General features: G+C 51.4%; 2 protein-coding genes across 8 annotated transcripts in view; one reads left to right on the plus strand and one right to left on the minus strand.

The window, feature by feature from the left end:
* Window positions 1-4,111: 4,111 nt before the first annotated feature.
* ANKRD16 (ankyrin repeat domain 16) lies at window positions 4,112-23,875 on the minus strand. 7 transcript variants are annotated; one of them, XM_054188456.1, is made up of 9 exons: window positions 23,731-23,875; window positions 21,926-22,273; window positions 18,571-18,791; window positions 14,742-14,784; window positions 13,520-13,628; window positions 11,341-11,502; window positions 6,713-6,791; window positions 4,974-5,175; window positions 4,112-4,680 (listed from the first exon to the last, which is right to left on the minus strand). In XM_054188456.1, the coding sequence occupies exons 2-8, from the start codon at window positions 22,261-22,263 to the stop codon at window positions 5,015-5,017; spliced, it is 1,113 nt and encodes a 370-aa protein (XP_054044431.1). In that variant the 5' UTR covers window positions 22,264-22,273; window positions 23,731-23,875; the 3' UTR covers window positions 4,112-4,680; window positions 4,974-5,014. The 7 variants fall into 7 exon arrangements, 6 of the variants coding, with proteins under 6 accessions (XP_054044431.1, XP_054044604.1, XP_054044515.1 ...); XM_054188629.1 differs by having other exon boundaries at window positions 21,926-22,566; XM_054188540.1 differs by having other exon boundaries at window positions 22,362-23,875.
* Window positions 23,808-23,950, plus strand: part of FBH1 (F-box DNA helicase 1) — a 33,896-nt gene continuing 33,753 nt past the window's right edge. Inside the window, exon 1 of the mRNA XM_054188159.1 lies at window positions 23,808-23,934. The gene's annotated coding sequence lies outside the window, so the exon portion shown is untranslated. The remainder of the gene's footprint in view (window positions 23,935-23,950) is intronic.

The following is a 23,950-nucleotide window of genomic DNA, read 5'->3' on the forward strand; positions in this document are numbered from 1 at the left end:
CCCCCCCGTCCATGGCCAAACCACAGCAGTGACGCAAAGGAGCCGGCGCGTTCTCGAGAAGATTTGAACTTTTTTCTTTTTTATGGATTTAAGAGTGCTTTTTTTAATCCTCGTCGCTACCCAGTCTCTGCCACCCACCGCTTCCTTGAAGCGAGGCAGGAATTTCCCGGCTGGTTCTAACGCCCCGTGGATCTGCATCCCGCGGAAGAGGAGCGAGCCGGGGAGGGAGCACGTAGGCAGCGGCAAAGCTGCTTACACGGCTCAGGGCCACCAGCGTGGATTAGACACCCGCAGGGCTTAAGACATCTTAATTTGATCATACGGCTGCATCCCCCATATCTACCAGGACACGCAACGTGGAGGGCAACATGGCGGGGCTGATGGAGAACCGGGCAAAGCTCCATCACACGGCTAAAATCCAGGCTGGGTGGAGAATGGCTGGAGAGCAGCCCTGAGGAGAAGGACTTGGGGGTGTTGGTGGGTGAAAAGCTCAACACGAGCCGGCAACGAGCGCTGGCAGCCCAGAAACCCCCCGCAGCCTGGGCTGCATCCCCAGCAGCGTGGGCAGCAGGGCGAGGGGGGGATTCTGCCCCTCTGCTCCGCTCGGGGAGACCCCCCTGCAGTGCTGCCTCCAGCGCTGGGGCCTCAGCACAGGAGAGACACGGAGCTGTTGGAGCGGGGCCAGAGGAGGCCCCGGAGATGCTGGGAGGGCTGGAGCCCCTCTGCTGTGGGGACAGGCTGAGAGAGCTGGGGGGGTTCAGCCTGGAGACGAGAAGGCGCCGGGGAGACCTTCCAGCCCCTTCCAGTCCCTAAAGGGGCTCCAGGAAAGCTGGGGCGGGACTCTGGATCAGGAAGGGGAGCCCTGGGACGAGGGGGAAGGGTTTTACACTGAAAGAGGGGAGATTTACATTATATCTAAGGAAGAAATTCTTGGCTGTGAGGGTGGTGAGCCCCTGGGCCAGGTTGCCCAGAGAAGCTGTGGCTGCCCCATCCCTGAAGGGGTTCAAGGCCAGGTTGGACAGGGCTTGGAGCAACCTGGGCTGGTGGGAGGTGTCCCTGCCCAGGCAGAGGGTGGGACTGGATGATCTTTAAGGTCCTTTCCACCTCTGACCACTCTATGATTCTATAAAAGCCTGCCATGGTGGTTCAGACGGAGAGCAGAGCGGATCCTTTCAAACTGCTTTAATATTTGGAGGAGCTGGAGAGATGAACGCGGCTGCAGAGCCCCTGGGGGGGATGAGACCTGCCAGCCCCGAGGTGCCGCGGGTGAACGCTGCTCATCAATGGACTGTATGTTTCCTGCTTCACCTGGGCACAGCTGGGCTCTGCATCTTGCACCAAGTTCGTTCACAGGAACTATTCTTTCAGGTAAGAAAAAATATAATTAAAATCTTCATTTACAGGGTGTTGGTGAAGGCTCAGTGGTGCAGAGTGGTGGGAGAGCACACAGGGAGCGAGCAATGCCAGCAGCAAGCCAGGCAGCAAGGTGGTGACATTATCTATCCAGGAACCGGGACAAATCTGCACCAGGTGTGCACAGAAACACCCGTGAGCGGGTGGCAGCATTGGGCCCTTCAGGGACGCTTGTTTCCGGTGCCCAAGCGGCAGGTACAGGTTTTCTACCTCCTCTCCAACATCCATGAGCATCGGACAACTGGTGATCTGCATGAGTCACCACCACAAATCTCCATCGGACAAGTCAGCAACGCACACGCAGCTTGGGATGGGACAGACAGCCTTGTTGGCTGGAGGACTGGAGCAACATCCATACGGATGTACTCACAGTAGGAATATTGAGACTGGCCTGGATGGAGGATGAGCAGGAAGGTCTGGCTGTGGAAGCAGCAGAAGGCAGGAGAAGAGACAGCGAAACAGCTGGTGGTGATGCACCATGGTGAGCAGGTCCTCAAGATCTTGACTCGTGCCTACCAGCAGCTAGTTGGGACACCAGGGCCAAGAGACAACAGCCAAAGAGTGAATCCTCATCACTCACAGGATGGGGACAGGGTGGAGTGAAAATCGCCAACCCAAGAGGTACAAAAGGGCACATCCAAAACTGATTCACGGTCACCAACCTAAGAAAAGCCCGTGAGATGTGATAAGGATGCAACAGCTGCAGTCCCTCATCCTCAGCACCATCGCAAGGAAACCTGGCTAGACTACCCAGGCACGTGTGTCTTGGTGCTTGTGTGTTTGCTGTGGGTGTGATGCTGTAACCGCCAGAGCAAAACCAATTTTATTTATAACCAAAACACCCTCCCTTCCTGTAAGGTCTCCCAACAAGCTCCGACAGCGTTACAACATTATTTCCTACCTATCCAGACACTTCTACTTACCCTGACTTTATCTCAGCCACATCCTACGAGATGAAGGCACTGGGTCTTCTTCTCCGTGGCTGCAGGACCAGGAGTGTTTGCAGGGCCCCCGGCAAGCACCGATGCCGAGGGTGGAAGAAGTGGTGGGTGGAAGAGGTGGCATAACAGCACAGCGCCAAAGCTGTGCGCCAGCTGCCAGGCTCCGCTCCAAGCTGCCTTCAGCGCTGTGTGGTACGGAGCCCGGCTCCTGGGCTTCCTCCCCAGGGGACCAGGTGTCCGCATCAGCTCTCCACATGAGACGTCTGCCGGGAACGCGACGGGGGTTCGCACACACGCAGTCTAGCGCTGCCGAGCTCTTCCCAGCAGTTTGCAGCATGCTCCCGTGGACACAAAGGTGTCCCGACCCCTGGCTCCTACCTTGCGGCAAGTAAGCAACAGCAAAAACAGCAAGAAAGACATCAAGGGCTCATCCCCAGGCTAATTTTGCAGGCATACAGCTGAATCCACGTTCCTTTTCCGACGTCCTTTTGTACCTGATCATCTGCGATAACAACAGCCAGTTTGTTTCTGTGCATCGTTTTATTGCCTGAAGGGCAGATTTAAAAGAAGGGTAAATAAAAGACAGTGCTGGAGATGTGCCATTACGTCTCGCTTTTGGACAGGAGCACAATGCCTGTGCTTCCCGTCCCAGGCGCATGGGCCCTCTGCTACTGTCCAGAAGCCTTTGGAAATCATAAACCACCTTAAAAATAATAATGCACATTCCCTTTTACATTTTCAAGGTGTTTGCCATGGCCAGGAGAGCTGGAGACAGACATTTGAAAACGCTCTCACTTGCTTTCTCCTAAAAAGCTTTGACTCACGAGCAATCTGAGCTCGTTAGCAGGGATATTAGGAGGAAACAGCTATTTCATGCTTTGCTAAAATCATGAAAAGTGGGAATAAAGGAGCTTCTTGCATTTACCGGGTTGTAGAATTGCTGTTTGCTGTATGGAGGCCAGGCCCACATTTATGAAAGGATTCGGGATCTTTAGAGGAATAAAGCCAGTTCCTCGCCTGCCCAAGGGCTGATGCAGCTCCCATCACCCTGCACTGTCAGCGCCTTCCAGCACTAATTCATTTTCCCTTCCTGGTGGAGAATAATTGCCTTCACAGATGGAGAAACAAGGGAGGGGAAGACTGGCAAGAAGCAGGTCTTTGCAGGCACGTTTGCAAGAGTCTTAAGATGCTACCGAGTCCCGCTTCTCCCCCTCTCACAAGCTTAAAGCCTCTTCTCGCAGCCCCCCAAATTATTTTTGCGAGCGAGCTGCCTCTCCTCGTGCAACGCGAGCCAGCCCTAACCCTGCTGTAAAGGCTGTTTAACTCGAGAGGAGCGTGGCACTGTTGTCGCTCTGGCTTAGGATCGTCACAGCAAATTCTGTCCCAGGGACCACAGGGGTGGGAGTTTCTCACCCAAACAGAACTCAGCATCATCTTAAACCCACCCGGCAGCACGTGGGTTGTGCATCAGACCGTGACGTGAGCACCACGGCTTGGGCAAAGCACAACCTACTTCGCTCACTCAGTTAAAGGCCTGTCTCATTTTTATCACCTGCTCTCGCCAAAACCGCGGAATCCTGTTGTTTTTTATGCCTTGACATTACGTATAGACAGGGACGTGCCATAGAAAACCAAATTTATAATTCCAGATGCATACAAACAAACCAAACAGCTACAGTAGTTCTTACCTCTATGTGTATTCCAGGCTGTTAGGGACTTACTGGCTACATTAAATATTAAGCCATTTCTCTGCACACTTCAAAGAGCAGGATTTTTTTTTAAAGTTCATTCGTGGTGAGAAATGCCAAGCAAGACTGTCTGGAATAACAAATACCTCTTTTTCAGTCTGATCCAAAGACCCTTGATGTCATCGCAAGGTTGAGGTCTTTGTATTGATTTCAGTAGACTTTGGGATCAGGCTCGGACCACAGAAAGGACGTAAGAGGTTGATGCAGCTTGAAGTCTCCCTGCACTTCTCTTCTGCAGCTCAAGTCTGATGAAGGAAGAGTCACCGCGCTTGGCCTCTCTCAGGGGTTACCAAAAGAGGTGGCCACTTAAAGCAATTTAAGAGATTCATGGAGAGCAGGTCTATTAAGGGCTGTAAAAATCAACGGTCCAGGTGCATCTTCTCCTTCAGGATGGCACTGTATGGAAACGTCCCAGTAGGAGCTAAGCAGGCTCCAGTCAGTTCAAGCCACGTAGGTCCCCAGAAGTCATCTCGCAGTAGTCCATGGGGCACCTTCCTTGGACGGTTATACTTCAGGGAGCTGCGGTCTCAGCTGTTTGGACATGCTGGGTGCTGCACAAGAAGAGGTGAAGTTCAGACCTGAAATTTGGAAGTGAAAGAAGAGCAGGCATAAATTTACAACGATGGGGTCAGCACCGGAGTGTGACAGCCCAGACCCATCACATCCATTATCTTTTTGAGACAATCCTATTTAAAACATGCTTTTCGTGTCTATTATCTTTTTGAGATAATCTTATTTAAAATACGTTTTCTCCTAAATATATTTCCCAAGTGTCAAGCTTGGTTTATCTGCAAAAATCCTTGGGCAAAAATACCATCATTTTGAACAGGTGCTTGCCTAAATCTGAATAGTTGAGTGATAACAAACATACCACGCTGCAATGAAACAGGTTTCTCTTTTTCCCATTTCGTCTCACGTGCTGACATTTGTTTCCTGGAAAACCTGGATAACATCTGGCTTCCTCGCGAGCTCCTGTGCCAGCGTGCCCGTGCCATCCGGGACGTCCTGCAGCCCGGCGTGGAGCAGGATCCGTGCGGCGTCCGCCTGCTGCCCAGCGCACGCCGCGTGCAGGGCTGCGGGGGAGACAAGACATCAAGACAGGAGCTGAGATGGCCCAGTCGGTCCCTCCAATCCATCAACTGGTACTAACCTGGCTGAGTCAAAGCTAACCAGGTTTGTACACATATTGGGAGTATTTAAGCCAACTTGGTTCATTTTGGCTGAGTTATGGGCAGAGGGTGCCCACGGCAGGAGGGGGAGGCTGTGGGACAGCAGGCAGAGCAAAAGGCCTCCGAGCTTCTTACTGCTCTGTGTTTGAGGTGGATTTCGTAGTGACATGCAAGAGAGGGGCTCGAAACTACCCTGGATGTGATGGGGGTCCTTTACGTGCTGGGGCTCCCTGCCAGCTCGCTCTACAGTCCGGGAGTAAATCAGAAAGGTCTCCACGCACTGCACGCAGCAAAGGGCATCCCACAGCAGGAGGCTGAAATACTCCAGCCCAAGCCCCAGCTCGTCCCGCAGACCCCTCTGACAGCCGGCACACGCATCCAGCGTGGTTCCAGCACAGTTAGGCAGCCCTGTTGCGCTTGGCTTGGGTAGCAGGGTGAGCCAGCCTTGATCTCCTGGCCTAATCCTGCACAGGATCTTTTATGCTGAGGTTTGTTAGCTCCTGCTGCAGGCTGATGTTGACCATGTATCCCGACCCCCATGGACAATCCATGCAGGACACTTTGGAGGAGTGAAGCCTGCGTGAGAAGTGCCCCAGGACACACTGATAGTAACATAGCAAAGGTGCCGGGGAACTGGGCAGCCGACGGGCACGAGGAGCCAGCACAAACATCCCAAGGTTGGATGAGCTCAGCAGAGCTCGAATTTACTCACTGAGGGGGTGGAGGGAGAGATCGAGAGAGACACAAGACTGTTCACGCTCACTGCTGAAGCGTGTTATTAAGCAAACCTGAAGACTGGGTAAGCTGCCAATTTTGGCAATGGGTGAAATCATTTTTATATACTGTGTTTTGAGAGAGGGATGCTGATGCAAGAGATGCCTCATACTCTCACGCTGGGAATGCCAACTCACTGGCATTACTATAGCAACTATATTTACGTTCAGGCTCTCTGTTATTTGCTCATAAGCCGTTCTTAGGCAGTTTGCTAAGGAATTGAGGCTTAGGAGCTTGTGCAATCGTTGTATTTGTCTGCCCACCCTAACCATTTCGAACTGGCTAATTTCAAGCAAATTTAACGGTGAGGCAACAGCATCAAAGACACTAAGCTCCTGAAAGCTTCATGCAAAATAAGCAGCTGGGTAAAAGAGAAACACCAATTAGCATGTCTGTTCTTCCCCTGAGGGAAAGGCCCCAGTGCAGGCTCAACCACGCCATTAGACATCAGAAAGTCCAGCAGGAAGAGCGCTAGAGAATCAAAGCTGCAAAAAACCCCCCCACACATCGCGTTGCTCCAAGAGCCATTTGCATGTGCGCATCTGGCATCCCCTTGCACGCTCCGCTGAGCAGATGCAGCACGGGCTGCTTTGGAGGTTGGGCTCCTGTTACTGAAACGCACTTTCACTGTCATACAGAGGGTGAACAAATAGCTCGGCAGCCTTACCGGAACGGCTTTTCCCATCCTTTGCATGGACATCAGCACCAAGGGACAGTAGCGTCTGGATGGTATGCACGTGTCCTTCCTGCAGCAGTGAGCACAGGCATGTGGGATTCAGTATCAGCTCTGCACAATTTCTCACCTTTGCATCTAGCAGAAATAACATAGGCCTGAAAAGAAAGGAGGCCGCAAGGGATCTGTCCCTAACTGCATATGGCACCTGGAAAGGCACAGACGCAGATCCACTCTGTCACGTTCAAATCTGGGGCTACCAGAAGCTACTTCAGGTTCCAGAGGACCTTACGGCGGCTGGAAATTGGGGTCGGCTGCCTGTGGCAGTGCAGATCGGGTCCATTAGCCAGGGATTGCCCAGGCACTGCAGACATGCTGCCGTTACCCCATGGGAACTGGCCAGAGAGATGCCACCGGGCAACTTCTCCAGCTTTCCCGCTGGCAGCCCATGAGAGAGGAGTCGGAGCTTGGCCCTCGGTCAGCGCGGCTGCATGCTCTGCATGTCCCTGGCACCAATTTCGACCCAGAGGGCAAAAAGGCAGCAACAGGCATCCCAGGAGCATAACTCTCTCTGCGAACATTTAACACAATATTTTAAAATCAGAAGTGTTCAATTAAGACCAATAGGGCTTCAAATCACACTGCAGAGCAGTGCTGTCTCTGGGGGTGGTGGTAGAGCCAAAGACTGAGAGCGGTGCCTCGGCGGGGCAAGTGTGACAGACACACAACCCAGTCCAGATCCAGGCAGGTGAATCTGCTTTTGGAATCACAGAATGGTTAGAGTTGGAAGGGACTTTAAAGATCATCCAGTTCATACCCCCCCTTGCCCTGGGCAAGGACACCTCCCACCAGCCCAGGTTGCTCCAAGCCCTGTCCAACCTGGCCTTGAACCCCTCCAGGGATGGGGCAGCCACAGCTTCTCTGGGCAACCTGGCCCAGGGGCTCACCATCCTCACAACAAAGAATTCCTTCCTAATATCTCATCTAAATCTCCCCTCTTTCAGTTTAAAACCTGTCCACCTCATCCTATCACTCCCCTCCCTGGATCCAGAGTCCCTCCCCAGCTTTCCTGTAGGCCCCCTTCAGGTACTGGAAGGCCACTATAAGGTCTCCCCAGAGCCTTCTCTTATCATCATAGACTGTGTTGGGTTGGAAGGCACCTTTAAAGGTCATCTAGTCCAACCCCCCCTGCAGTAAGCAGGGACATCTTCAACTCGATCAGGTTGCTCAGAGCCTCATCAAGCCTGGCCTTGAATGTCTCCAGGGATGGGGCTCCACCACCTCTCTGGGCAACCTGGGCCAGTGTCTCACCACCCTCATTGGAAAGAACTTCTTCCTAATGTCCAATCTAACCCTGCCCTGCTCTAGTTTAAAGCCATTGCCCCTCGTCCTATCACTACATGCCCTCGCAAACAGCCCCTCCCCAGCTTTCCTGTAGGCCCCCTTCAGGTACTGGAAGGCCTCTCTAAGGTCTCCCTGGAGCCTTCTCTTCTCCTGGCCGAACATCCCCAACTCTCTCAGCCTGTCTTCATAGGAGAGGTGCTCCAGCCCTCAGATCATCTTCGTGGCCTCCTCTGGACCGGCTCCAACAGGTCCATGTCCTTCTTGTGCTGAGGGTTCCAGAGCTGGACACAGTACTCCAGGTGGGGTCTCATGAGAGCAGAGTGGAGGGGGAGAATCACCTCTCTGGATCTGCTGGCCACGGCTCTTTTGATGCAGCCCAGGATGCAACTGGCCTTCTGGGCTGCAAGCGCACATTGTTGGCTCATGTCCAGCTTTTCATCCACCAGTACCCCCAAGTCCTTTTCCGCAGGGCTGCTCTTTATCACATCATCCCCCAGCCTGTATTGATAACAAAGGTTGTCCCGGCCCAAGCGTAGGACCTTGCACTTGGCCTTGTTGAACTTCATAAGGTTTGCTCGGGCCCACTTCTCTAGCTTGTCCAGGTCCCTCTGGATGACATCCCGTCCCTCTGGCACATCGATGGCACCACTCAGCTTGGTGTCGTCGGCAAACTTGCTGAAGGTGCACTTGATCCCACTGTCTATGTCATTGATGAAGATGTTGAACACCACCAGTCCCAGTACAGATCCCTGAGGGACACCACTTGTCACCCCATCTTCTCTTCTTTTAGACAACTGTAGATCCCACGCAATCTTCCTTATAGTGGTCAACAGATCCAGCTTGCACCGCTGAGATGTGAGGAATTTGGAGGACTGTCTCCCAACACGGCTTTGCCTTTGCCAGTGGCTGCAGAGGAGTTAACGCACAAACGACCTCTGACAACTGGGTGACACAACCTAAAGAAGTTTCTTAATAGCAAATTAGCGCCCTAATTTGTCAACCAACCTTGCCTTTGCCTCTCTGGTCCTTGCCTCCAATCAAGTAACTCAATTATATCGCTTTTAACTTCAGCTGACCACACAGCTGTAGGATCCCTGCCTCACCTTTCATAACTGGCAGTTAGCTGTTTGTTAAAAGGACTAAATGTCAGCAAAAAGCCGTGTGTTTTCCTACCCTGTTAATCCACTTTCAGTACCACAGGGATTTAGAGTTGCTCGTACTGAGGTGTGTTTCAGCCCAGAGAGCAGAACCTGTTGCTGATGTGGACTGTTGCGCATCTGCCTGCGGTACCCTCAGGCACCAGCATTTCCTAAAGGATTACTCTCGTATTTGTAATGCCCTGCGATGCAGAACGCCTTGCGTAAAACACCGCCACAACCCACAGTGTCCTCTGTCTTTCCTGTGCCGATAGCCAACATTAAACGCTGCAGGGGAAAATGCAATACAGCCCCCACAGCTCTCCTCTCTGCACAAGCTTCGCCATAAATAAATCCTCTCTCCCTAAATAACACGCCTGATTTTGTAATCACTTCTTCAAGGCAACAAATTAGGCTTTGTCGTGTGGCATGAGAATGGAAGGCCCTTATTTTTATCCCCACCACCCACTCTTTTCCCCCATTATGGTGCCACTCAGTAGCATCTTTCCCCCTGCTCAAGCCTCCCATTTCCCTGCCACATCCACACCCCCTCTCAGTGGCAAAGACAGCAAGCCAGGAACTGCTTTAGCTGCCACAGCCTTGGCAGCAAATTGGGTTGAAAACGTAATTTGATTTCCATGTATTTATAAATGCAAAGTAATAAGAAAAGAAGAAAAAAACCCACCAGCCAAACAAATGATGCTGTAAATATAAAGTGACACTGAGCCTCGGGAAGGAAGAGAAACCCATCAAATTGCTCCCCAATCAGCCTCTCGCCAAGACAGAGCTGGGATCTTCTCCAAGGCACATTATATTCCCCAATAGCCTTGCTGTTAAACGTACCCTTGGCAACCAAAAGGGCTTTCAACATGGTTTCTCAGAGCATGAGGAAGGGAAGCTGGGAGAAAGGCCTCCTTTGTGGGAGCCAGCAAATGCCACGGCTGGGTCCTGCTGGAGGAGAATACTGTTGCCAGCACTCCCAATAAGTGTCATTGATGCTTTTATAGGAGCAGGGCGCTGGGATGCTGCTCCGTTCCCACTACAAGTCTACACCAGGCTCTGAGTGCTGCGTGTTAAAGCTCATGAGGTTTAATGTGCAGGGATCTGAGCAGGGACCTTCCCTTGCTGCCAGCTGCCAGCATGTTGCACAGCGTGGTGCGACAGCACCAAGCAGAAGGGAGGCAGCGGGGTCCCAGGAGGGATCCTGGTCAGCGGTGAGGCTGTTGGGATCTGGTCTGCGCTCCCAGGGAGCGTTGCAGGACCCAGAGCCCACCAGGCCCCGCTTCCCCCACAGGCGTGAGATGGGAGGAGAAGAAAGCTCAAGCGACTCTCACTGCCTGGAATTCAAAACAGCTCGTACGCGAAGGACAAAGATAAGCGCCCGGGAGCTCCCTCCGCCTTTCCACCTCTCCTTTCTCATGTCTGGCCGTGGGCAGGCCAGAATGCAGCCTACTGGGACAAACAGTTGCTGTTTCCCAGCGCATCAGCCATCCTCTGTCCAGCAAGCTGCTGGCATGGAGACTGACTACTGACCCGCTGGGATCCAAACCTGCAGAGCTGAAGAAAGACAGAGAAAGAAATCTGAGCAGCATTTCATCCGTGTCTCCTCTGCCAGGTGAGTGAGAAGATGCTGGTGAAGAACTGCCACAGCTCACAAACTGTTGGTACCGACAGGTCCCAATAACTAGCAAGGTGGACTCCCTTCAGGTATTGCACTTTGGTCCAAAGGCAGTGGACTGGAAGAGTAACACTCATCAGAGGTGCGGGTTAAGCCCTAGCCAGAGCATGGCCAACTGGGTGCATGGCAAAGGAGCTGTGCCCTGTTGCCACTCACCATTGCTCCTGCATGATCCCACTCAGCCACGCGCCAGGCAGGAGGGTTTACTAACCTGCAGCGCAGTCAGCGGCGTGGGCGGGAGGGTGGTCAACATATCAACTTGTACCCACCACCACTCTGCAGACAGCTGGACACGCCTAATGAGGGACTAAAACCCGTTAAACAGGGTATGGGAGTGCTCAGGAGCAGACAGACAGTGACAGAGGATGAGCTAGGAATGTAAATCCTCCATCAGTGGCAAACATCTAAAACAGCACACACACTGGCAGAGACTTTGTAGAGGGAGCCTGGGAACAGGGACAAACCTTGGCTGCGTAGTGCAGTGCTGTGAGTTGCAGGGCCGTTGCTCTCTCGTTGACATCAACACCCAGCTCAGAGACAAGGAAACGAATGGCTTCATCCTGGGCCGTGACGGCTGCCCGGTGCAGAGGTTGAGCGCCCAGCGCGTCCATGGCTGAAGGACAGGCCTGGAATGGGGGAAGAGGGAAAGAGAAAGCATTGAAAAGCCTGGCCAAACTTTCAAGGACAATCACCAGCCTGAGCAGAATCGTGTCTGCCTGCCACAGCCACGGTGACAGCACTGAACACGTGGGATGTCACCAGCAGGACCAGTGCAGTTGGCAGCAACGTGACTTGCAGATCAGAGCCAGCTCTCTCCTGAGCTTTTTAAGCGATAAGCAAAAGTGCAAAAAAGAAGACCCAAGCCCCTTCTCTCTTCAGTTGAAGCACACATGATGGGTTTCAACTCTTTAAAGCAGCAAGAAACAACCCGTCTCCAACCTTTGTGCTGGTGGAGAACTTGGACGTAGGTAGAAGGAGAGAGATGGGTGGACGACTTCATGAGATCTCTTCTGTGAGTCTCTAAACATGAACCGCAAAGACGTAAAATCCAGAAGGGTAACGGAAGTAATACACAGTGCACTCATCCTAAAGGATATAATCCAGCCTCTTGAAGTCTAGTGGGCCTGACTCATAGTTTTAGAAAACCTAGAAGGTAGCAACACTGCCATTAGCATTTCCAGTGCTGCTTCATGGCAGTAAGCCAGGGCACCAGAACGAGGAAATTAAATCAACTATTCCATCTTCATTGCCTGAAATGTGAGACTAAAAGCGTACGCAAACTTCACAAATGTTTTATCCTGTAACGGCCAGATGAGTGAAGACGGCCAGATGAGTGAAGACAACCACATGAGCATCTCCTGAAGTCAACAAGTATCTACTCACTCGAACACAACCTGGGCATCAAACCATCTCTGCTGGGTGTTACAGATGAGTTAAGTCCAAAACCTGTAATCTTAAAAAGTGTGGTACCAGCTTCCCTGGCCCACTCTGTGCCGTGCTGGCAGCTCAGCTGGCCAATTCAACCTGCCAGCATGGCACAAACAGATTCACTGGTTTTGCCATGCTGGCTTTCTGCCAGGCCAGGGAGCTGCGCCAGTTCAGCACGGTGTCCAAGGAATACGAGCACTGGTGTGGGGGAGAATGAGGGCAAAGGAGGTGAGAAGGGAGGAACAACCCCCCCTCCATGAGAATCAGCCATTAGGTTCGCTCAAACTATCTCACATCAATTCTGCAGTCAATAAATAATGCAGCGGTCTGGTTCTTACTACGCACAATTGGCTCTAATGACATCCCGGTTACGCCTTGTATGTTGGAGGAAATTGGAGATTACTGGGAGACAACACAGGAGCAGCAGCTGCCACAAGAGAGGGAGGCCAGAGATGAGCTGCTGCCAGCGCAGCCAGATGCCTTCCCTGTTATCCACTCTCAGCGCTGCCACACTGAGCACCAGCACTCCCAAGTGCACGTCTGGTCTTGGCTTTGTGTGTATTAGAATCATAGAATGGGTTGGGTTGGAAGGGACCTTTAAAGGCCATCTAGTCCGATCCCCTGCCATGAGCAGGGACATCTTCAACTAGATCAGGTTGCTCAGAGCCCCATCCAACCTGACCTGGAATGCTTCCAGGGATGGGGCCACCTGCTCCAGACTTTGACACAGCTGGCCCTGTGGTGCTGGGCAAGTCCTGTCCCCTCCTGCCACTGCCTTGTCTCTCCATCCCTCTTCACCAGATACAGGGATATACCCCTGCCCCAGGGCAAGATCTTATCATAGAATCACAGAATGGTTTGGGTTGGAAGGGACCTTTAAAGGCCATCCAGTTCCAACCCCCCTGCCCTGGGCAGGGACACCTCCCACTAGATCAGGTTGCTCAAAGCCCCGTCCAACCCGGCCTTGAACACCTCCAGGGATGGGGCAGCCACAGCTTCTCTGGGCAGCATCTTCCCCACGAGCTGAGTCCTGGTGGCCTTACTTGGCCAAAATCTCGCTCGTCTCCAGGGGGAATTTGCCTTCTTTGCAATTTGCTTCTTTACAATTTGTGAATTCTCTTCTTTACAATTTGGTTACGGTGAACGTGCGGATTGCTTGTTCTGGCAGTTCTAGGTCAGGTCCTGGAGGAGGGAGGTGAGGTTTTTGGCACCTACCTGATGTTTCTCTAGGAGCAGCCGGGCAATGTTGACATGCCCGTTCTGGATGGCATCCATAAAAGGAGTGACTCCACATTTGTCTCTGCTGTCAGGTTTGTACTGGCACCTGGGAGGGAAGACAAAAGCCAGGACAGAGTTGTTGGCAACTCTAAAATCCTTACCGCACCAGTTGCTTTACATTGGTGGGACAGGAGACTATCAGCAGATGGGATCAGGAAGGGCATATATAAAGCCTGTCCATAGACCATGCGTAAACCTGTCATAAACCTGCTTTATGCCCTGGGGTACGGTCTGCTGGGGTTTTTTGGGTCAAAAATCTGGTACTCGGCTGGTGCAACTTGCTAAGCTGCATGAAAGCCAGGGCTCCATATATTATTTATATTTATTTCCTTTGCCCCCCACACAGAGCATCTCTGGAAGGGGTAAGGTGCGCACGGGCCTTGCACTGGCAGAGGGGAAAACTGTATCCTCATGTAACAACGCCATGTACAAAATCAAAGCCCACAACAGAATCAAAGTCGACAGGTCTCGCTGAGGTTAAAGCTCCATTGAAATGAGAGAAGACTGAATTAAAATTGAAAGCCTGGCTCGAATCACAGGGCTACGTTTATGCTGGGCCAAGCGTGGACAGGAATTAACAAGGCTGGGACGAGTCAGCTAACGGGAGTTGTGGCTGGCAGCGGCTGCGATGCCTGGGGAAGGCTGCTCCAGCTCTGGCAGCAGGCAGTACTGGTTAGGAAGGTAACAGGGTCAGGATGACTGGGCACAGGCTGATTTAAAGCCACTTCACAGCAGTCTCTCAGGAGCTGCAGCCTGAAAATAAAGCCTGGAAGCTGAGTCCAGCCTGGAAGGGCTGCACTCAGAACTCAGCTGTCAGAAAACTGTTTTGTTGTTATTGTACGGGCTCGTACACATCAGAGGGAATGGGAATGAATCAGCACGGGAGAAGAGCCGAGTTATATAAGCGGGGCTTATGTCATAGTGAAGTCAGAGCCCATCGGAGCCCATCCAGGGAGCGTCCTTGTCTCAAAGGCCCCTAACCAGCTGTGAAAAACCAGGAGGAAACAGAGATGGCATCGGGATCGCATGCAGGGCAGCTAGGCTTCCCGAATGGGCATAAATGCCCTTTGTGTCCGGACGGCTGGAGTGAGCCCGGCGGTGGACAGGAGGTGGGGGAGAGCAGGGAGGCAGAGGCAGTGCCGGGAGGAAGCCTGCTTACCGCTCCAGGAGCAGCTCCACAACGTCAAAACAGCCGTGCATTGCTACGGGGAGAGAGAAGCGCAGGGTTAATTTATGTTTTCATGCCACCATCCGTCTACAGTGAAACATAATCAGGTTTCTGACCCTTTTGGCTTACTCGTGATGCAGGAAGGGGTTGCAAGAGTCTTTAAATTCAAAGCTTTTGATTTTATTTTTTTTAATTAAAACATTGTCTCCAGATCTCAAGCCTTCCCTTCCCCTGATCCCACAGGATAACCCAGGGAAAAGGCACGTATACAGGCACCGTTTGCTTCTAACTGCAGAGTGCATGCACGAGACCGTACATGCAATTAAGCTGACACAAAGATCTTTTCTTGCAAGTATTTGTTAATCCCTGAAGTGAAATGTGTGAGAAGCAAAATGAACACAAAGCAGGGAGCTGGTGAATAGCTAGATGGCATTTCCACCCCTCCTCAGCCACTCAAACTACCCATCACTCTCATCTCATCATCCTAATGAAGCATCGTCACCCAGACAGCATCTCAGAGCAGAAACAACAACAGTGGGGGAGGATTTGAACATCGTGCACTGAAATATTCCTTTTTTTAAAAAAAACCAAAAAACAAAACAAAACACATTGTATTACAGCAATGTGCAGACAACTTTAATCTTGCCTTTTTTTTTTTTCCCTGCAGGTCATTTTGCAAAACAAATGAAATAAATTAAAGAAGAAAAAAAAAATCAAACCAAGCCCGGAGCTGCTACATCAGGCTATTTACTCTGTGCGACGGAAGAAGGGCCCCTGGCAAATGTGTGTTACCAGCAATAACCTTCAGACGCAGCTGCACAATAGATGCTCTTTGAAAGCCCAACAAGGCGTTCCCATCCTCCCAGATCTTGGGCATTTGCTCCTGCTCCCTGTCCGTTTATCACCCCTTCACCTGAGCTGATGTAAATACAGGCAGAGCCACTCTATGAAAAGGATTTTCGAAATAGAGGCTTTACAAAACCCAAGCTGTGTGAAGAAAAAACACCCTGAGCAACACAATTACATCCTTTAACAGCAACAGAGACACAAGAAAGCTGCAGTGCTCAGATCCACTGTTGCACTCCACTTCCTCTAATTACATCTCCCGTGCTTGCTTGCCTCAGGCTACGGATATATGAAGCAGCAAAGCTTGAGGAATCAACCCGAAAAAAATTGCACAGGGGGGAGAAAATTACCCATCATCTACCCAGGGATAAGTGTGCCAGGAAGCCAGCTGGACTGGTCACGGGTTAATGTGCTCATATCCACACCCTTGGGATGTAAACTCATTGAGACGGCGGTTCGTCTTGACATGATTTCTCTCGGCAGCTCCAGCATCATCTCCAGCCCCTCGCCCGTGCCCCTGCCTCAGGAGCTGCGTCTGTGTAAGTGGGCTTCGTGCTGGTGTGCGTGGGGATGCCTGGCACCAGCACCCACTGAGCAGCAGCCTCCAGCATCGTCCTAGGTTAAAATTATGCTGGGGACGAAGGTGGTTTAAGCAGCTCCAGCCCTTCCTGCTGCCCAGTTGCTCCCACACCAGCTGCTGCTCCTCCACCCATGTGTGATCTAACTTGGATCAGTAAAATGACCAGAAATCAACCCAAATCACGGGTTGATGACTTTGCCGCAGTGAAAGTCAAACACAGCAGCCAACACAGAGATAGAGACACCTCTATGAAGCAGTGAGAAACCAGGCGCTGGATCCCACCATCGCCATCTGTACCCCAATATCCCAAGCGCTACGAAGCAGGGAGGAGACTTCAAGCTCAAGGTCTAAAGTACCCCTTTTCCTCAGCATAGTCCTCACCCTGCTCCTGACCCTGTCTCCAGCCCCTCAGCCCCCAGATCCCAATCCAATGTCCACCTCTCCATGGGGAGAGGGTTGTGAGAAGGGCAGCAAGCCCAGACACAGCAGCAGAAGACCTGGGATTGATCAGGGACAGAAGAACACGCAAATAAACCAGGATTAGCCATTTCTCATTCAGGCAACCTGCTTCTCACCGCCCAGCCTGAGACATCAAACAACTCATCACCTATTTTTCATTCCCAGGTCAAGCACAAGGACTAAGGCACAGCCAATGCCCTTGGGCTGGGACTGTCACTGCTGATGAGCACAGTGCGGTGGACAGGCAGTTACTGAGGGCCGGAGAAGTAACGGGAATGACAGCCAAGGAGCACCACACCCAACAGATTAATTACAGCACAGCAGGGGTCTCCTCACGATACCTCGGGTCTTTCCAGAGAGTCGATCCCTATTAAATTCTTTGGGAAATGAGTTTAGGTAGCCGCAGGTTTGAGCAGTGGCTCCCCACGCTCATTTCTCCTGTGGAGACACTGCTGAGCCTCAGGAAACCCCGCTCAGGGATGGGGCACGTTTCAGATTCAGGTCAGCCACTGCCCTGTGCAGCACAGGTCTGTGGGTAAGCAGACCCGATACTCTGTAAGGGGCAATAAGACACGGCAGGCAAACTTAATTCTGCATGAATGTGTTTTTGGGCCATTCAACTTATTAAGGCTTAGAGAACTTAACTGAGGCACATCTTGCACATCATCCATAAATTAAAATGAATCCCTCACCCATCTTAAGGATTAAAAAGTCATAAAGCCAGAAAACAAACCCAAACTGCCTCTGGGTCACGGTTCAGCTAACTCTGTCCTTCTGCTCCCTGCCGTACCTACAGATGATGTCTGTCGTTCCTCAAACCAGTTCACTCCCTTTATACGTCCTTCTAAACCAATGAAAAGGGCAGAGATGGGGAACCGGGCACCCCAGGCTCCAACACTAACAACAGCCCCTGTGTACTCCCAGTAGAGACTATCCTTTTCCTTCGCAGAAAGGTACTCTGGATTTCTCACCACTCAATGCCACCTTCTTAAGAGCAACGTGAGAATAACAAAACCTGTGATGCTTCTTCCGCAGGTTGTGCCTAGAGATCCTACGGCTCTTCAAATTTGCCATAATGACCTAACCCACCAAGCACGCACACAAAACCAGATCATTTTGAGAGACGCGTCTCTTATAAAAACTGATAACGAGACTATAAACCAAACTGGTAAAAGTCATAGAATCACAGGGTTGGAAGGGACCTCTGGAGATCATCTAGTCCAACCCCCCTGCCAGAGCAGGATGTCCACCAACAGGCAGATCCCAAAAGGTGTCTCTCAGCAGCTCCGCCGCTTTTAGGACTTTTAAAATGCCAGGATATGCTTGGAGCCTTGCAGATTTTCCAAGTGCAATTTGCAGCTTTATATACCAGCAAGAAAAAGGGTACTGCGATGTGTTCTGAGCTGTGGGAGCTTGGACATATCTGTCACAGGGAGGCAGAGATGGAGACGAACACCCTGGTCCAAGGAGGCCAAAGTCAGTGGGTGATCACGAGCGTTCCACCACTCCCAAGAGACGATAACTCTTATTCACCACAAAAACATGTTTTGAGTACAGGCAAAACCCAGTGAAATGGGACCCGAGGACCCTCCAACCTCACCAGCTCGGTCTTTGGCACATCACTAAGAAATATTAAGCCTAATTCTTGTTGTTTATTTATCTGAAATCAGCTGAGTGTCTCTCCTGAGGTGAAACCCTGCAGGTTCAGAGAACCAAAGTTCAGAGAGGTGAGCTCCCCCTAATGCCCACCACTAGCCCCTTTCCTTTGATTTCAATAACTTAACTGTTTCTCCAGGTCTTTGTATCAAGATAGGTCACACTTTGCTTCTCCAAACTAAATGTGAACTGAAACAACAGCCCCTTTCTGTTCTCTGCTGCCGCCACAGCCCACTCTTCTCTTCCAACCCGACCAGTGGCAATGGGATGCTCTTTTACCTGCTGTGTGCAGAGGCGTTCTCTTTATCGTGCTCTCCGTGTCCCAGCTGCCTGGGGACACATCCAGCAGGTACCGAAGGACCCGGGGATGGCCCTCCCGGCTCGCAATGTGGAAGCAATTCCAGCCATCCTTGTTCTTCAGCAGTGGGTTAGCTCCATGCTCCACGAGAGCTTTGATCACCTCCAGGTTTTGCCTGGTGCAAGCCATCATTAGGGGAGTCCTAAAAGAAAGATGAGGCAAATATAATAACCAGGAAGACAGTGTTGTATGAGCCTGATGGCTTTTGTTCTAATGTCTGAGCTTGAAGCACGATTTAAAGCTGTCTGTAGCACCAGCTGGCCTGTCTCATAAACCATAGTAGCTCAGTGCGGGCTGTGGTAAGCTAGGCAGAGGGGAAAACTGATGTGACAAAACCACTCTGGGGTAGAAGGAAACTTTGCCGGCTAAAGGCAAAGCCCTTCTCCAAGCTCAGGGCTAAATTTCTCATCTCACCTGCATTTGGATGCTTTAACTGAGGCTCACCATGCACTGCATATGGACCCATGAGATTTTACAGGACTGCTTTTTCACGCAGGTAGTATGGGGTCTGGACTTTTGGGGACTGCTGAGACAGAGCCGTTAACATCAGTGTATCTTGCCCCAGCCAGTCACCCAGACAGGCAGCTGTTTCTGCAGGCAGCACACCAGAGACAACTCCGCATCTCCTGGCAGTACAGCACGAGCGTACCAGCAAATGCCACTCTGGAACATTTCTGATGCAGAGCAGCTGGCCTGAGAGTGAAGCTTTTCACAGCTTTGTCCTGTTTCACACGCCTGGGAACAATCTTTGATATTTAAAAACATTTTTACAAGCTCCCCAGAGGAACAGCATCTTCTCCAGCCCACCGTTTCCGCGCTGTGCCTTGCACGGATTGTGTGCGTGCTCCTGCAAAGCCAGTGGATACATCTGACAAATAAACATGGTGAACAGCCCATCTCGCTCTGCTTTCAACCCTGCATCCACCAATGACCACGTTTTCACACCTTTAAGCCACAAGCTGCAGACTGACAACCACCCCAGCTCCTGCTCGGCAGCAGAGCAGATTCACCACTTACATTTGTCCTCCCTGGTGACCTGTTGTCTCCTTGCCCATCCTGCTCTACTGAGGACCGGTGAGGTTGCTGGATCTGCAGCCTCCTTTGGAGGAGTGAGCTGAGAGCCATCAGAAGGGGGGCATTAGCTGAGGGTTTACTCTCAAGGCAAAGCATGGATAACTCAAGATGGTGAACCCACAGACATCTGTGTTTGGTTTTAAGTGACCAATTTCACCGACCTCACCAGCACCAACCCTTATTTTCCTTAATTACTGCATTATAGAAGAACAATAATTTAACTGCTGCAAGTGGGAGCTGCATTCCACATTTTACCTGTTTATAAACTTCACCCAATCATCAAATCCTGGGTGCGTGCACAGATTGGACAGAAACCACTGAGCTTTCCTAAAAAAGATGAACACTTCTCCTGCACAGAGAGGACTTATTTCCTCTTCACCAACCCACATACGTCAGCTGGGAGACAAAAAAAAAAAACAAAAAACAACCTCCATTCTTCATTCAGGAAAAGCTGCAGCACAAAAACTTCCCACTGCACAAGGAGTAAGAACTCGTGGGCCTAAACTGCAGGGACAGATATTTTGCTGAGACTTTAGGAGAAATGCTCCAGTTGTAAGGACAGATAAAGACAGGAAGAGAGTGCTGAGAAGGGAGACAAAATCTCCAGCAATGGAAATTTTAAAGAAGAGATTAGACACGCATCTGCTGGGGACGATGGGGTAGAGCTGAGCCTGGAGCTCCGCGTTTCCTGCAGCTCCATTTCTATACAGTGCCTCAGATCAACGTGTGCTTTCAATGCAAATGAGGCTTTGTCCAAAGGCTGGGACACGCGCTAGCAATCATGCAGCTCCCCGATTTTACTCTGAGGATGGAATGATAGTGCAGGCCTATCAAAGAAAACTAGGCTTGCACACACATCTGCACGCAACGCATGAGATTTCTGCCTCCCTCTGCTCCCCCTGATGTCAGCAGGACGCTGGCACAGCCTTGAATTACGACAACTGGGATGCTGCCTTTGTATTTGTGTTAGTTCAGCTTCAAAACAACCTCCCCAGGCTTTAATTTGTGGGCTGGGGAGAGAGAATCTTTGCTTTCTTTTGCAAGGTGGCCCACAGAAATCTCCCTCCTCAAGAGGTAAATTTGACATTAATCAGGCCCGCTGCTTGTCTGTGGATTACGTTTTATTTTTTATTCCCAATTCTCATTCCCTCATCATTTGCTTACGTGTTACCCACGTGGCAGGCAAACAAAAGCCCTGAAGAAACCAGTTGTTTCTTGGATTGTTGAGGCTGTTGCTATTATATCAGTAGCAAATCTGACCTAAGAGGTTCTGTTTGCTGGGGGGCAACAGGAGTAAAACTTACTTTTTATCTTCTAATTTCAGTTTCTAAGGACCAGGACACAGAAATGTGATTCAGTATCACTGACTTCTAACAAATGAGAGAAGGGGAAGAATGAATAGCTGCAGATGAAAGCTTTTATATTGAATCTGCAAATGAAGCAGTAATTTACAACTTCTACAATGAACAGTGGGAAAATCAGTGATAGGGCTGATAGAAAGCCCACCGGAGCCTGAGCTGCATCCCCAGCAGCGTGGGCAGCAGGGCGAGGGGGGAATTCTGCCCCTCTGCTCCGCTCAGGGAGACCCCCCTGCAGTGCTGCCTCCAGCGCTGGGGCCTCAGCACAGGAGAGACACGGAGCTGTTGGAGCGGGGCCAGAGGAGGCCCCGGAGATGCTGGGAGGGCTGGAGCCCCTCTGCTGTGGGGACAGGCTGAGAGAGCTGGGGGGGTTCAGCCTGGAGAAGAGAAGGCTCCAGGGGGAGACCTTCCAGCCCCATCCTGTCCCTAAAGGGGCTCCAGGAAAGCTGGGGAGGGACTCTGGATCAGGGAGTGGATAGGAGGCAGGGGAACGGTTTTAAACTGAAAGAGGGGAGATTGGGATGAGATATTGGGAAGAAATCCTTTGCTGTGAGGGTGGTGAGCCCCTGGGCCAGGTTGCCCAGAGAAGCTGTGGCTGCCCCATCCCTGGAGGGGTTCAAGGCCAGGTTGGACGGGGCTTGGAGCAACCTGGGCTGGTGGGAGGTGTCCCTGCCCAGGGCAGGGGGATTGGAACAAGGTGATCTTGAAAGATCCCTTCCAACCCAAACCATGTTGTGATTCCATGATTCTAAATGATGGCTCCTGCAGTCGCATTCCCACCTTCTGCATCCAAACCTCTTTCAGATATCGCTCTGACCCACGGCAAAGCCAGCCAGTGACCTACCAGTCTGCCTTTTTCAAGCAGTCTACGCTCGCGCCTCTCTCCAGGAGGTAGGAGACACACTCCCCATGGCCCATGGAGGCCGCTTCGTGGAGGGGTCTTTTGTAGTCGCTATTAAACACCTCAAAGTCCATCCCCAGCGCCTCTATCAAGTAGGCGAGGACGTCCCGGTGCCCGTATCGGGCAGCGTGGTGCAGCAGCGTATCTCCCAAGCGTCCGTAGCGCCAGCTCTGCACCGCTGGGCCCAGCGCGTTGTCTGGCCGCAGCTCATCCCGGAGGACATCCAGCCGTCCCTCCTGCACCAGCCGGAGGAGCGGCCGCCACCTCTCCGCCTCCGCCATGGCTAGAGATCTGCAAGAAAGAGTCAAAAATCCGGATTACGGTTTCAAACTGCACAAATACAATGTCTGCTCCCTGGGTCAGAAAAACCAGAAATTACCTTTCAACCTCAGGAAAACCAGGAACTGTCCTCTCCCCTCCAGAAAAACAGAAATGTCTTTTTCCCCTTTGCGAAACCAGAAACTAGGCTCTCCCTCAGGAATACCAGAAATCTCCTTTTCCCTCAGGAATACCAGAAACTGGCCTCTCCTTCAGGAAAAAGAGAAATTCTCTTTCCCCGCAGAAAAGCCATAAATTTCCTTGTCCTTTAGGAAAAACAGAAGACAGCAGCTCCCTCAGGAAAACCAGAAATTTCGTTTTCCCACTGGAAAAAAGGAAATTTCCTTTTCCCGCAGGACAAGCAGAAACTGACTTGTGCCCCCGAAAAAAATGAAATTTCTGAAGGAAAAATGAGTTCTTTTCTCTTAGGAAAACTAGGAAGGGGCCTCTCCCTTAGGAAAACCAGAAATTTCATTTATCCATCAGGAAAACCAGAAACTCAAATCTCTCTCTAGAAAACCAGAAATTCCCTTTTCCTCAGAAAAAAAAACACAACAGAAATCAGACTCTCAGCAAATCCAGAAATTCCCTTTCCCTCATGAAAACCAGAAACTCTGTTTCTCCTCAGGAAAAATAGACAATTCCTTTTCACTCAGGAAAACCAGGAACAGGCCTCTTCCTCCAGAAAACCAGTAATTTCCTTTTCCCCTCAGAATGGTCAGGAAACAGCCCCTCCTTCAGGAAAATCAGAAATTCCCTTTCCCTCTAGGAAAACCAGAAACTTCATTTTCCCTTGGGAAAACAAGGAACTAGCCACTCCCTCAGGAAAAACAGAATTTTCCTGTTCCATCGGGAAAACCAGGAACCTGTCTCTCCCTCAGGAAAAACAGAAATTTCATTTTTCCTCAGAAAAACTAGAAACCAGCCCCTCCCTCTAGAAAAACATAAATTGCCCTTTCCCCTTTGGAAAACTAGAAAATTCCTTTTTATCTCAGGAAAGCCAGAAACAAGTTGCTCCCTCAGGAAATCCAGATACTTCCCTTTCCCTCAGGAAAACTTGAGCTTTCCTTTTTCCTCTGGAAAATTAGTAACTTCTTTCTCCCTCGGGAAACCTAGAAATTCCCTTTTCCCTGAGGAAATGCAGAAACCGTCTTCTCCCTCGGGAAAACCAGAAACTGGCTTTTCCCTCAGGACAACCAGGAACCGGCTTGTCCCTCAGGAAACCCAGAAATTCCCTTTTCCCTCAGGACAACCAGGAATCGGCTTCTCCCCCAGCAAACCCTGAAACTCCCTTTTCCCTCAGCAAAATCAGAAACCGGCTGCTCCCTCAGGAAACCCAGAAACTTCCTTTTCCCTCAGGAACCGGCCTCTCCCTCAGGCTGGAGACCCGCCACGTTCCCCTCCCCTCAGCCCGTGCCGTTAGAACCCACCCGCGCTCTGCTGGGGCTGCGTGACGTCACGCGGGGCAGTACGCGCCGGCGTGACGTCACTCCCAGCGCAGAGCGCGTTGCCGGTGAACAAACTCCGGGAACGTTTTTCTCGGCCCCAACAGCGTTATCCCCGCCCGGGGTTCGGCTGAACCCGGAAGTGCTGCGCCATTGGGCAGCGCCGGGTCGCTTCGCGCCCTCTGATTGGTCGGTGGGGCCGGGC

This window comes from Rissa tridactyla, chromosome 1 (genome assembly GCF_028500815.1).
Source record: "Rissa tridactyla isolate bRisTri1 chromosome 1, bRisTri1.patW.cur.20221130, whole genome shotgun sequence".
NCBI classification, from domain to species: domain Eukaryota; kingdom Metazoa; phylum Chordata; class Aves; order Charadriiformes; family Laridae; genus Rissa; species Rissa tridactyla.